General features: G+C 50.7%; 1 protein-coding gene across 1 annotated transcript; it reads left to right on the forward strand.

The window, feature by feature from the left end:
* The first annotated feature begins 8997 nt into the window (after positions 1-8997).
* Positions 8998-10793, forward strand: TMEM158 (transmembrane protein 158). Its single transcript, XM_024124026.3, has one exon. The coding sequence runs from the start codon at positions 9258-9260 to the stop codon at positions 10149-10151; it is 894 nt and encodes a 297-aa protein (XP_023979794.1). The 5' UTR covers positions 8998-9257; the 3' UTR covers positions 10152-10793.
* Positions 10794-14547: the final 3754 nt, after the last annotated feature.

Consider the following 14547-nt stretch of genomic DNA (forward strand, 5'->3'; position numbering starts at 1 on the left):
TGACAGATAGCTGCTGCATGTATTTGGTTGCATGTGTCAGACACGCAACTCTAGCCTGCTTCCAGTTTCACAACTGTGCTTTAAAGCTCACAATCTGGTCAGAACAGGGGCAGTGCAGGCTTCAAGTCCTGCTAGATCAAGGGTCACAAATGATAACAACAAGCCTTCTGGCATCTCTCAGCAACTGCTATTGGTTATTCCTTCCTACTGTAAACAGGCTTTCTGTGTGCAGGGAGAAGAGAAATGGGCAGGGGGTGGAGGAAGGAGTGGGCAGAGCTGCAGACAACTCCAGTATTCCTTCATCCCAGCCAAACATGCCAGAGGAAAGAGATGCCTTCTCTCCTCCAGCTTCATGTATCAAATCCCAAGGAAGGTCTCTGATTGGCTGGCTTGGGCCACATGCTCCCTGGGCAAATCATTAGGGTTAGGTGGCTGGGGCACTATTATTGGCTAGGCCTGGGTCACATGTTCATCACTGAAACCAGGGGCCAAGTACTCTAACTGGTAGCACCACCAAAACCATATGGATTTAGGGAGCAGCAGATACCCAAGAGAAAGGGATGTCCTTTCCTGAAGAAACAGGCAGACGGGGGCTTCCCTGGTGGTGCAGTGGTTGAGAATCTGCCTGCCAATGCAGGGGACACGGGTTCGAGCCCTGGTCTGGGAAGATCCCACATGCTGTGGAGCAACTGGGCCCGTGAGCCACAACTACTGAGCCTGCGCATCTGGAGCCTGTGCTCTGCAACAAGCGAGGCCGCGATAGTGAGAGGCCCACGCACCGCAATGAAGAGTGGCCCCCGCTTGCCGCAACTAGAGAAAGCCCTCGGATAGAAACGAAGGCCCAAAACAGCCATAAATTAATAAACAAATAAATAAAATTTAAAAAAGAAACAGGCAGACAAAACCAGATATTCACTATCTGTATTCCTTCATACCCTGGCAGCTACTGTTAGTCCATCACAATATTTCCCCCTTGAGCCAAGATTCAGCCTCAGGATCCTTCTGAACACAGCATTCAGGTAATGACTTCCAGCCAATCCAAGCTAGCCTACAAGATAAAAGTGATCTGCCATTTTGAGGCTTAAAACAAGATGCCAGATCATTGATGAATAAGAGACTAAAGTGAACTGGATTTAAGGAAGGTGTAAGCCACAGGGGTCAGTTCAGAACCCTAATGGGTCCCCTCCGGGAGATGCCTGCTCAGGGGACTGTAGGTGACTGCAGGTATCAGTCTCTGTGACAGTGAGATGGTTGGGCCCTGGTGGAGCACGGGACATTGTGAGACTGTCTGCCTATGGGAAGCCAAATGTGTTTCCTTTCCATTACTGTCACTGAAAAGCGAGTTGCAAGTGGGCAGTGTGGGAAATCTCTGAGCTTCACTCATTAGATTTCCACAGGAGTTTGGCTTTAAGAGAAGTCTGATCCCTCCCACTTGTGTGCTTCATTGCTTAGTCAACAGCCAGCCAGAGAGGGCGATACATGCTGGGCTAGGGTGGACAGGGCTGGAACCACAGGCCCAGTTCCAGGGTAGCACTGGGTTCTTCCATGGAGGGGCTCACAGCTCACATCTCCAAAGTGCACAGGGCAAAGCAAACTGAGGCACCATCAAAATGAAGACTGCCATTGAGGGGGACAGCCTGGACGGTGAGGACAGGGCACAGCCAGCTCTGGGTGACCCGGGTACATAGCTTCAAGCAGGTAGTCACCTGGGGATTCTCATACCATGCAAAGGACTGCAGGAGTTTGGCCAACAGCCCAGGTACCAGGAAGAAGCATGACCTGATGGCCCCAGTGGCCTCACTTGGACAGTGGGCTCCAAGTTCCTGTCTATTCCCATGGACTCCTTCAGGACTTAAGGGTGGGGTTTGTTCAACCTGGACTTCCACTCACATCTGGGTCTCCTGGGGCCTGACCCAGGTTCTCAGCAGAGCTTGAAGGAGAAAGGCTTAATTGCATCAGAATGGAAGCTTGCCAAGTGTGCTGACACTTTCAGCCCATGCAATCAATCCTCCATCGTGTAAATAGAGTTAGAAGTGTGATTCTGGCAATTATAAAGCCCATTATTTTCCTCTTCTTCTCTAAGTAAATTAGAAAGGCTCTTTGCTCTCACTTTGCAACTGGACCTCATTTTTAAAGTGCAGCTCTAAAAGCATTGCAACAGACTGTACTTAGAGAGTTGCCATGTTTGATGGCCAGCTGGCCATGGGTTTTGGCTTCCAGCCCTGGTTTTGCTGCCAACCAGACTGTGATCTTTGGTGAGTCCAGCAGCCATCTCTGGGCCTTGGTTTCCCCATTTATAAAACGAGAAGCTTGGACTAGGTGGCCTCTGCGATCCCTTCCAACTCTCATGGCCACAGGAATCCAAGTGTGCTTGATTACTAGGGATGGCTCCGTGTAGACAGGAATGTACACTAGCTTCTTTTAAGCCAGGAGCCATCCTTCCTTCTTTATTTTCCACATACAATGATGAACCCCTGCAGGTGCAAATACATGCATTTCCACGGCAGTGTAAGGAGAGAGGAAGAGCTGCGTGCCCATGTTTCTGGAACCCAAAGTGCTAGCCACACTCACTGAATGCTGTTTTGCAATAAGAATCCCATTTAACCCTTAGAAGAGAGCAGCTCTTAGGCCCATTTCACAGACAAGAAAACCGAGACACAGTAAAGTAGTGCATCCAGTCTAGGTCTGCCCAGCTCCGAAGGTCATGTTCATAGTCACAACTCTCTCAAATCCCCAAATCTGGGGACTTCAGTAGAGAAAGAATGGGTAGACCAAGAGGCCAACTCAACACGAAGGCAATGCCAGGCAGGACCCCTGAGTGCCAGGACATGCCCAAGCAAGTGGCAGATGTCCCCCTGCATGTGGGGCCAGTAGATCCAGCAGGAAGGGGGCGCGGTGAGAAGGCATGAAAGACTTTGACAAATGTGTTCCAATGTTCCTGGCTCTCTCTAAATGGGCTCTTGCTTCCTCCGTCTCCTCCCTACCTCTGGAAATGGAATGCCAACGATTTCACCTGAAGGGAGTGTTTGGCGCTGTTTAGAAGCAGCATGAAGTAAATTTTTATGATGCTGGTTACTGCTTGATGGGGAACATTCAGCTGCCTTGGCTCTGATGACCCAGCTCTGTCTCCCATGTTTGACATACTGAAATTCTCAGAATTTACATTTATAAATGTTAAATGACATTTTAATTTTTTATAAGGTGGATACAAGAACAACAAAATATCATTTGCTTTAAGGGTTGTCTTTCCAAAAGAAATTACTTTAAGCAGCACCAAAGTTTTAGAAATGCACATCACTGTATTACCAAAAAAAAAAAAAAGTTTTTAAAAGATAGTTTCAGTCAGTTTGCCTGACAGATGCTCACCCTGGAAATAAGTGTTTAATGGCAGTTTTCTTCACAGAAACTATTCTGCTATCCCCATCAATGGGGTTTAGTCAATACCTCCTGAATATTTCGCCAAGTAACTTGTGAATACGTTATCTTAGAATCCATCAGCGTCATACCTGAAGGCTCTCAGGTATCTCAGGAGCTCCAGGCTGGATGTCTGCCCAGCTGAGCAGTCCCTGCTGAATCCCAGGTTCCTGACCAGCACTTACTGAGTACCAGGAGCCCTGACGGCCCTGGAGGCAGAGCAACAGGCGTGGGGAATCCAGGGCTCCATCCATAAGGATGCACCAGATTGGGAAAACATCCTCCAGAATTTCAGTATTGGTGGAATTTATGAACTGGGACTGAGTGTAGGCTAGATATAATTGGAATGCTGAAGAGATGCAGATGACCCATCCTTTGCCAGCTGCCCAGACATCCTGCACCTGCTTCCTCATCATTAAAACAGGACAATAACTTCCAACTCACAAGGTTGTCAGTGACGGCGGAGACCATTTAGCAGGGCTGCGATTAAGAACACAGTTGTCAGATAAGGTTTGGATTTTGGTTCCACCACTGTGATTTTGTATAAGTGACTTAATCCCTTGAGCCTCCATTTACCTCATCTGTAAAATGGTCACAGTAATCTCTCCCTCAGGAGACTACGGTGGGGATGCATTTCAAGTGCTTGACACAGTGCCTGGAGCACAGTAAGTGTCTGTCAAGGGAAAGTTATCATGTGGTGAAGGTACCAATGCTAGGCCAAACCCAAAAGAGGGTCTCACTTAGCAGGATTTCTCTCCCCTTCAAATTCTTTCACATATGTTATCACCCGGGCACCATTTTCTGCCTCACAGTTCTCTCTTAGATACTCTCCATCTTCCTATAACAGCACAAGCTTCTAATTGCCTCAAAAAGTCTTCGTTGAAATCTTGCCAGAAGCCCAGCATGATGTCTGGGTCTCTGGATAGAAAAGAAATACCAGCAGTGGCCCTGCCCACCATGCACAGAGGATATCCACAAGCAAACAACGAATGCATCAGACTGAATTGTCTTAGTAACAGCTTGAGCTGGCCACAGCAGCCTTGTCCCAAGGCAGCCCACGATTAATTGCCAAATGAATTGTGTGGGCTATAATTGCTGCCAGAAGTGTTCGGAGGGAAATCTCCCTTCTGACCACAGTGATCAGGAAGGATAAACATCCACACCCTGGAGATCTGGCTGAGCCGCCCGGTGAGGTCATGAAGCAGCCTGGAAGCAGAGGGCACAGGACTGGTCAGGCTCTAATCACCTGAACACTGGGGGCCCCCAGCCCTCCCCCAGTGCCTGGTACAAAGGTCCACCTCTTCAGCTGCTTCTGCAATCAGTCAAGTTTCCCATCTGAGGAATGGGATTTCGCAGGGACACTGGAATGAAAAGAATTCTTCCCCTATTTCCTAGTACCTCCCCCCGCCCAAACACATGCCAACCCAACTACCACAACCTTCACCAGTGACTCTGGTATAGCTGAACCACTGGTTTCTAAGCCCCTCTTTCCTCTGTCCTATTTTTACGATTCTTTTGTGGCTCTTGCTTACTTCTCAGTCTACAGCGTGTGGTAATCATATCTAACGAATTACTGTACCTGTGGCACTCTGAGGTCGTTAGATGAAAGGAATTCAAATAACCCAGAGAGATCTTTTTGTTAATTATAACTTCAGTAGGCAGCATAAGGAAAAATTAGCTAACACCGGGGAAGGACACAGGAAATGAAAAGAATGAAACAACTGGGCATCATTACTTATTATTTTCTTTGAAGTCCTCATAATTGTTTTCTAACAATACAGTCCATGTAGAAAAACTTGCTATTTGTATTTTATAGACAAAACAGAGATTTATCAAAGTCTTCCATTCGTTTGATAAAAATAATAGGACTTGAGGAGATGGAAGGAGTCTCGTTTGCCTTTCTTCCTTAGATAGAAGGGAAGTCTGGGCTCATCTGGGATGTTCTTCCTAGTCATTCAGCTTGCTCTGACTCATGTCCCTCAGTGCTGCTGGGTGTCAGGGTTTGTGAGATCAATTCAGCCTTCCAGGCCAAACTCTGCCCCGCCAGGTGGTTCCCCATGGGACCTGGCTCCTCCACCAGTCCCAGGCAGGGCAGGGCAGGGCCAGGTGGGCGGCTCCTGGCCTGCAGGCTGCTAGGGGCTACAGTGAGCCTTGTTGCTGTGGAACTGGCGTGGCTCTGTCCATCTCAATTCCCTAACCACTCCCCGACATCCTGCCTGCTGGGTTGGCCCAGTCTATTAAATTCATTCACTCATTCATCAGCTAGTTATTGAACCCCTACTATGTGCCACGCACTGTTCCATTGAACAAAACAGATAAAGCCCTGCTTTGAGGCAGCAAGCATTCCAAAGAAGGGAAAGACATTAAACAAAGAAGAAAAACCTACGGTGTGACGGCTGACTATAAGTACCAGGAAGATACGGAACAATGCACAAGAGGATGGAGAGGGATGGGGATGCTGGGAATGGGTGCTGTTTTACAGGAATGGTCCGGAAAGGCCTCTCTGGGGAAGCTGACATCTTAGCAGAGATCTGTGGGAAGGGAGGGAGCAAGCAAGATAGCTATCAGAAAGAACGGCGTCCTAGGCAGAGGAAACAGCATGGGCAAAGGCTCTGAGTCTGGATTCGCTTGCTGTGTTCCAGGAATAGCAAGGAAGGCAGTATGCCTGGAACAGAGCCGGTGAGGGAAAGGGAAAGTGGTAGGAGATGGATCAAAGAAGGGACCAGGAGCCACACAACTTAACCAACAGGTCTCCGCCTGTAGCTTGGGCAGAATTCTTAACCAGCAGGCCAGCTCACTCAGTCAGCAACCGCATGTTGAGTGCCCTATGCTCCTGGCTGGACCCCAGATCCCGTCTGGGCTGAAGAAAAGAACACAAAGTGATAATGGCTGTAAAAGGTAGTGGGACTTCAATTTCCTTTTTTTTTTTTTTTTTTTCAGAGTATTAGTTGCACATTTAGAGAATACAAAGATTGCAGAAAAGAATAATGATGCAGATGCAGAGAAGTAAAGAGTCAGGTAGCCGGGATTCTAATGGTTTCCTCCACTATTTTCCAATCTTTGTCTAATGCTGTTATAATATGTTGGTTTTATATATATATCTTTAAAAAGAAACTCGACCAAAAGTTTTTATCAAAATGAAATTAGAATTACACCATATATTCTTTTAACTTATGCACAGACTTTGGAACCCAACCTCAATAAGACAAGACACAACTAGTTCTTTGAAAAGCACAAACTTTTGAGTCAGTGGAGACCAGACTGATATTCTGGTTTTGCCACCAGTTGCTGTGGGGCCTCAGGTAGGTTATTCATGCTCTTTGAGCCTCAGTTTTTTCACTGTAAAATAGGTATCACAACCATAGGATTGTTGAAAAGAGTAGAGATGATGTGTGTAAAACACCTGGCATGTGGAAAGTACTAAATAAATGGGGCTAGTCAGAGCTATTAGCAAACAGGCAAATTTGTCCAGTCAACAAACACGGCCTCTCCCCTGTGCTCAAGCGCTTCTGCCATTGCTGGTAACACAGCAGTAAACAAGACCGAAAATAACGTAATTTTATCTTATCTTCCCAAATTCCAATTGCCCCCAAAGACAGCAAATCAATCTAGAACTGTGTGGTTGTCCCTCTGAATGAGGGTAAGGTGTTGGAGTCCTACACGTGCTGGAAAAGTGGGCAGAATTCAGGTTCCTGGGATGCAGGGCAACGGTGGCACAGCTTTGCAGGGAACTATTTGGCTCCCCAAGTGGCTCCGTGTCTTCTTCCTTTGCTGCTGACTCCCTGCTGCTCAGACAAAGCCAGGAAGCTCCCACCTCTGGCTGAAACCCTAGAGAGCATCACCCACTGTCAAAGACAGTGGACTCAAAACCCACCCCTTGAAGACTGGGCCTCTCTCAGCCCTGAAGATTACCTGAGGCCCCTGTTCTTGGGCTGTTCACCAGACACATGGCTCAGATTAAAACAGCTCTGCCATATCAGACAACAGATTCTTTTCCTGACATGCAAGTCTAAAAGGAAAACTAACTTTTAATAAAAGCACGAAAATTCACATTGTTCCCTCTGGTAGTTTGCTTCCCAGCAGAAAAGTGACGAAGGCTTAAACAAATGGGAGTCCCATCCCCTCAGGGAAATTCATCATTTCTGTAGAAACCAAGGGTCATTCCAGACAGCCAGCTCGGGCTAGACTGATAGCAACTACATCTCATCAGCCACCGCATGAGCACCTCTGTGAACAGATGGACAGACACTGGGTTGAGTGCACTGATCACAGCAACCCCGCAAGGCAGGTACCACTGACCCCACTGTTCAGATGGGGAAGCCAAGGCCGAGTCAGAATAATAACTTGCCCAAGTGGAAAGAAGGCAGGTAGGTTTGGGACCTATATTTTGGAGCTGTTTTTACATCTTCCTCAACCTGGTTTGACTCATTGTTAGAAACAATGGATAACTGCCAGAAATGTAATCAGCCACCAAGCCTAGCAATGTAGTTCTGTTCAGGAAACGGAGCTGGTTTAGACGGAGTGCCATTTTGGTGACGGCCTGTTTCTGCTCTCTCCACCCCTTCCCTCTCAGACTCAGGAATAGCTGGTGCTCACGGAGCACACTGGCTTCAAACCACAGGGGTATTCTCTTGGAGCAGCATCAGTGAATTTTTCTTACCAAGTGTAAAATGCCAAACTGCTAGGAAAGTGTTTTTTAAAATATAAATCTGATCTTGGCACGTTATTCTTGACAGGCCTTCCTCCACTTAATATCCTAACGGGGATGAATCTTCCCTTGAACAGATTCTACATACAAATCTTTCATAAATTCGTGCTCATTGGACTTGCCAGACAGGGCCTTGCACATGAGGAGCTGTTTCCTGGGAGTGAAAGTCCCTATCAAGAAACCCCAGAGCTGCAAAGGCTATGGGGCTCACATTCCCACCCGACCCTCTCCACCCCAACTCCATAGAGTTCTTGGAATTTTGGGGTTTGCTCGCTGTGAGAATACCAAGTGGATCTATTGTGTTGGAGGTACATTAAAAACCCGCCAAACTCTCCGGCCCTAAGAGACACTCGTGGCCAGGAGTTCTGGTTCTGGCTCTTGGGGTGGCCTGGGGAAGTCTTTCCCCCTCTCTCCGCCTCAGTTTTACCTTCTGTAAAAGGAGCGAGGTCCAGGTGAGCACTAAGGTGAGACATCTCAGGCCCGCCTCAGGCGTGACAAAAGCCTCCCTCCGAGGACACATTTCCCTCAAAGCGCCTTCGCCGCTTGGAGTTGGACTCCGACGGTGTGGCGGGGCCGCCCGGGCGCGTCCACAAGCTTCGCTTGCCGGGCCAACCCACCCCGCCCCAAACTACCGGACGACAGCCACAGAAGCCACCCTCCGGGCCCACGCGTAGGCCTCAGAGGCCCACCCCAGCACGCTGCCTACACCCCTCCCGGCCGGCCCGACCACGCCCCCGCTCCCGCCGCTGCGCGTGCAACCCCGCCCTCCCCGGAGCCTTCGAGCCTCGCGGGCGGAGGGCGGGGCGGGATGGGGCGAGGCGCGCGGGAGGCGGAGCCGAGTCGGGGAATCCTGCTCCCGGCGAGCGCAGGGCCCAGCAGAACCGCCCGGCCGTCAGAGAGCTCCCGCGTCGGGGGCGGCGGGGAACCCCAGACACTGCCGGGCCGGGAGGGAGACCCGCGCCAAGCGAGCCGCTGCCACTGCCTCCGCGCAGCCCCCGCGGGCTGAGGGGGGCCCGACGCGTCTTCACTCCGCCCGCCGCCAGTCTCCGCGGTCCCGCCGTCCGCTCGCCGGCTCGTCTCCCGCGCGCCATGCAGCCACCGCCTGCCCTGCGCGCGTAGGCGCCCGCCACAGGCCATGCTGCCCCTGCTCGCCGCGCTGCTGGCCGCCGCCTGCCCGCTGCCGCCCGCCCGCGGCGGGGCCGCGGACGCGCCGGGCCTCCTCGGGGCGCCCCTCAACGCCTCGGTCAACGCGTCGTCTGCGGACGAGCCTGCCGCCCCGCGGCTGCTGGCCTCGGCTGCGCCCGGGGCCCCCGAGCGCCCCGGCCCGGAGGAGGAGGCGGCGGCGCCGTGCAACATCAGCGTGCAGCGACAGATGCTGAGCTCGCTGCTCGTGCGCTGGGGCCGCCCGCGGGGCTTCCAGTGCGACCTGCTCCTCTTCTCCACCAACGCGCATGGCCGCGCCTTCTTCGCCGCCGCCTTCCACCGAGTCGGGCCGCCGCTACTTATCGAGCACCTAGGGCTGGCGGCGGGCGGCGCGCAGCAGGACCTGCGCCTCTGCGTGGGCTGCGGCTGGGTGCGCGGCCGCCGCCCCGGCCGCCTCCGGCCCGCCGGCGCCACCGCCGGGACGCCCACCGCGCTGCCCGCCTACCCCGCGGCCGAGCCCCCCGGGCCGCTGTGGCTGCAGGGAGAGCCGCTGCATTTCTGCTGCCTGGACTTCAGCCTGGAGGAGCTGCAGGGCGAGCCGGGCTGGCGGCTGAACCGCAAGCCCATCGAGTCCACGCTGGTCGCCTGCTTCATGACCCTGGTCATCGTCGTGTGGAGCGTGGCCGCCCTCATCTGGCCGGTGCCCATCATCGCCGGCTTCCTGCCCAACGGCATGGAGCAGCGCCGGACCACCGCCAGCGCCGCCGCCGCCGCCGCCGCCGCCGCCCCCGCCGCCGTACCCGCTGGGACCACTGCCGCCGCCGCCGCAGCCGCCGCCGCTGCCGCAGCAGCCGCGGCCGTCACCTCGGGGGCGGCGACCAAGTGACCCGCCCCACTCCTCCCCTTGTTCTCCCTATGTCCGCGCTCTCGGTGCCTTTCCCGCCGGGAGACTCGGCCGGTGTGCTTCGTGCAGTAGTGACCGTTAGTTCTTCCGGGGAGGGGTCCGCGGAAGAGGCCCCAGCGTGTGGGAAAAGCCAGGTTTGTGCCACGCTTCTGGCTCCGAAAAGCAGATGCAAGCCCTTGCCTTGCAGGGTGAGATCCGCAGCTTGGAAGACGGAGAGGAGGGAAATGGGGCCCTTTCCCCTCTTTGCGTCCCCCTGCCCTCCTTCCTCCCCGCACCCACGTGCCCTATATTCATGGCAGAAAATGACCAAATCCTGTGTATTTGTTTTATATATTTAATAACTGTTTTAAATGAAAGTTTTAGTAAAAAAAAAATCAAATTGCTATTGCTGTAGTAAGGGAAGCTCTTTGTATCTGAACATAGTATTTGAAGTTTGTTGTTTTTTAATTTATTTAAAAGGGGGAGGAGGCATGGGAATGATTTAACACTGATATATTGTTACCGCTGAAAATGAACTTTATTAACCTTTTTCCAAGTTGATCTATCCAGTGACGTGGCCAGATGGGCGTTTCTTCTTGTACTTCTGTGTTTTTTTGGCTTTTAATACAGACATTTTCCTCCAGAGATGCGTATGTGTCTTTATTTGATTTGGAAAAGGAATCCAAGAATTACAAGATGATCCCCTGAAACGTGAGGAAGGGAATCTTCAGAAAGTGAGAGAAGGGCTAACTCTGTCTCCCTTACCTGTCTGGGAGAGGCGGGAGATGGAAACCATACTACTGGCCCGAATGGCAGTGGTTTTGCCTCTCACCACGCGGCCACCCCCACCCCTCAGCCTCACTGACACCTGTCAAGGTGGCATACAGGGTTTTATGTGATTTATCTTTCAGGCCCTGCAAAACACCAAGTTAAGTGCCAAAATGGTGAAATCGGTAGTTCCTCTGAGCCAGGTGTCTTTCATGAAAATGACTCATTTAAAAAGGCATGTAGGGCTTCCCTGGTGGCGCAGTGGTTCAGGGTTTTATGTGATTTATCTTTTTACGCATTTCCCTCAGGCCCTGCAAAACACCAAGTTAAGTGCCAAAATGGTGAAATCGGTAGTTCCTCTGAGCCAGGTGTCTTTCATGAAAATGACTCATTTAAAAAGGCATGTAGGGCTTCCCTGGTGGCGCAGTGGTTGAGAGTCCGCCTGCCGATGTAACTTTTAGTATATGAACACATTTCAAAAGCTGGTTTTAAAGCCTGGGCTATTTCTGCATTAAGATTTTTTCAAGGTAAACTCTTACAGACTAATTAACACCTTAAAAATTTTAAGCTACCTTCTCTTGCTCCATGTCCTCCCCACTTTTGAGTGAATACTTGATAACTGTTCTAGAGCATACTGTTCTAGTGAATACTAGGTACCGTTCTTGATAGTTCTCAAAGTGGTGTCCCTGGAACAGCAACACCTGGTTGCTGTTCCCAGTAACACCTGGGAACTTGTTAGAGATGCAAAACTGGGGCCCTGCCCAGGACCTACAGATGCAGAAACTCTGGGGTGGGGCCCAGCAATCTGCTTTAACAAGCCCTGTGATGAATTCTGATGTGTTTCAAATTTGAGAACCGCTGTGTACTAGTGGAAGAGAACTTTCAAAGTATGTAGCCTCCTTTTATCTCAAGATGTCTCTATTATATCAAAGAAATGGGACCCTTTTTTCACAGGAATCTGTCTGGAGGAGAGTCTGGGTCATTGCCCTGTAGCTTCAGTTGTTCCTCTGTCTCTTAGGGGTCCAGGATATCTCTAGCAGAAGCCAGCCACTTAGAGAGGAAAGCGTGAGGGTGGCAGTCTTCCTCTATCTCCTGATGCAGTCATTGGAGAAGTTCAGTGTAATGCAAATGCGCTAGCCTCACGCGTCACTGTAAACCTTCTTATACCCCAAAGCAAGGTGGGTTGTGAACTGCTCTCTTCTCCAACCCTGTGGTAACTAGCAGGGGAAAATCAATAACTTTCCTAACCTTGGTCAATTTTAATATAGTCATAGCATTTGTAATTCTGGAAGGCATATTAAGAATTCCTAGGACAACACACACACACACACACACACACACACACAGAGTCACCCTCCCTGATTTTTCCAAGATGAAAATTGAGGCTCAGTTTCAGCATTTTGCCTACAATCACACAGCTACACAAAAAAGCAGAGCTGAAACCAAACCTGGGTCTTCTGCCTCCCTGCCTCTTATTTTTTCATCACCAGAAGCTTCCCTTCCTAGATGAATTATGAGCTAGCCACTCAGAGTCTGATCCTCTGCTGACCCACCCCTGTCACTGTCAGATTCTGTATAGTCACAAATGCAAAGGAGCCAGAGAGCATCAATTTTTGAAATGAGACACTCAGGCACTTGATAAAACTTTCTTTGTATTTTTACACACACACACACACACACACACACACACACACACACACACACCTAAAACGTATTTAGATCTATCGATCAATCGTTCTACACACACACACACACACACACACACACACACACACACACACACACCTAAAACGTATTTAGATCTATCGATCAATCGTTCTACACACACACACACACACACACACACACACACACACATCGGATGACCGGTTAGTTCACTATGCTGACTGGCTGCTTTCTAAGAGCCAGAGCTCTAAGCAGGAGACTACAAAGTGAGGATGGAGCCTGTGTCCTTTTGGTCTCTAAGTTGGGACCATCCATTGGGTAAAGGAAGTAAGACGGTGGCAGGCTCAGCTTCAGGGTCCTAGTCAGTTTGATTTGCATCATCTCAGTAGTGAAACACTTCCAAAAATGCGGTTTACTAAAGTACTAAATCAGTACTTCTTTGACGGGACAGGAAGTGTGCCACTGTAGCCTGTGTGCGCCTATGTGTGCAATTCCCAGATTACAGTTCATTCTTTAAGTCTCCTGAGTGATGGAGGTCATCAGCCTGGTGGCCATTCCAATGTTTGGGTAGAGTGGGTCCCAAATGAACTCAACTGGGGAGATTTAGACAAAAATACACTCTGGATCTCCATGACCTAGGAGTCATCAAGGGAGAAGCATGGAAGGAGTTAAAATGGAAAGAAAGGAATGGAGAGAAGGTCAGAGCAGGCGTCCCTTCTCACCTGGCCTAGCCCCTCCCCCACGACACAGAAATGATTCGTTCATTGACAACAGGGGCAAGAAGAGGGCTGGTCTTCACTGTTCCAATTCTCTCCTTTCACTGGGGAAGAATCATCCATTTCTCAGCTAGGTTAAAAGGTTTAAAGCTACAAGGACTGGGAGAGTTAAGAGCAATATAAAAACACTTTATATTGTGTCTTGTGCATGGCTGTGTATTGTGCATGGCTGAGCCTTTCCCTGGGAACACTGGGAGAAAAAGTCACTAAGAGAGGATGAGGATGACAGAGGCCAGTGGCCCAGACCCACCCAGGTCGCTGTGGTCTGGCTGCTATGCTGTACACATCTCACCTCATCCTGGGTGTTCCACAGCTCCTGTTCGGGTCATCAGCGTCCCGTCTCCTGTCTGGTCTCCTGCTATAGACCTTCTGTTGCCCCCAGCCCCCAACCCAGGGCAGTCTCTCCTTCAGACAATGCCTTTGCTTTGCATCTCCTGGGACATCTCTCCCAGTGCAACACTTGGCTCCTTCTGGGCTGGGAGTGCCAAACCACTTAAACCACATGGGGACCGCCTGGGAACAAACAGGAAACCGGAACTCAGGTATTTACCAGATACCACCTACCACTCTCTCTGGCTCTTCCCTTCTGGGTCTTTGGTTTTAGGGCAAAACTGTGCCATGTAGTCTGCTCACACTAGGCATCAGTAGACCCCAAGGTCCCCCAGCTCCTCCTTGCCAAGTCTCGGTTCTCTGGGGTTCTTGTTCTCTAGATCTTCACCTTCCCTGGGTCTTACCCTAAGGACAAGCATTCCTAGCAGTCTCCAGCTCTCAGAAATCTTCAAGAACCTCCCTCTTCTCTGGGCCTGCAAGCTCCCATCAGCTCTGAGTAATTTCTTAAATTTACGCGATTTTTCCTGATGCCCCACCTGGCAGTCCCATCACTGGTCAGCTCCTGCTGTTCTCTCCAAAGCCAGGGTCTCCGCTACCAGCAGGCCCCTTACCATTCACAGCCTTCTGCTTCTCCTCTACCTTCTTCCTGAGAAGCTGCCTTCTCTCCCTCCTCACCTCCAGCTACCAGGATCGCACAGTCTGCAGCCCAGCCTTGGCATCCCCCACGCAGCTGCTGATGCATGGTAATTTCTGCCATGCCCTGGGACAGGCCAGGGTCCAAGCATATTCTGAGGATGATGGGGATTTACTGTGGTTCTCTGAGGGCTGGTAGCATGGCTGCTGCTCACCCAGGACAATTA

The sequence above is a fragment of the Physeter macrocephalus genome, chromosome 18, assembly GCF_002837175.3.
Source record: "Physeter macrocephalus isolate SW-GA chromosome 18, ASM283717v5, whole genome shotgun sequence".
In the NCBI taxonomy this organism is placed as follows: Eukaryota; Metazoa; Chordata; class Mammalia; order Artiodactyla; family Physeteridae; genus Physeter; species Physeter macrocephalus.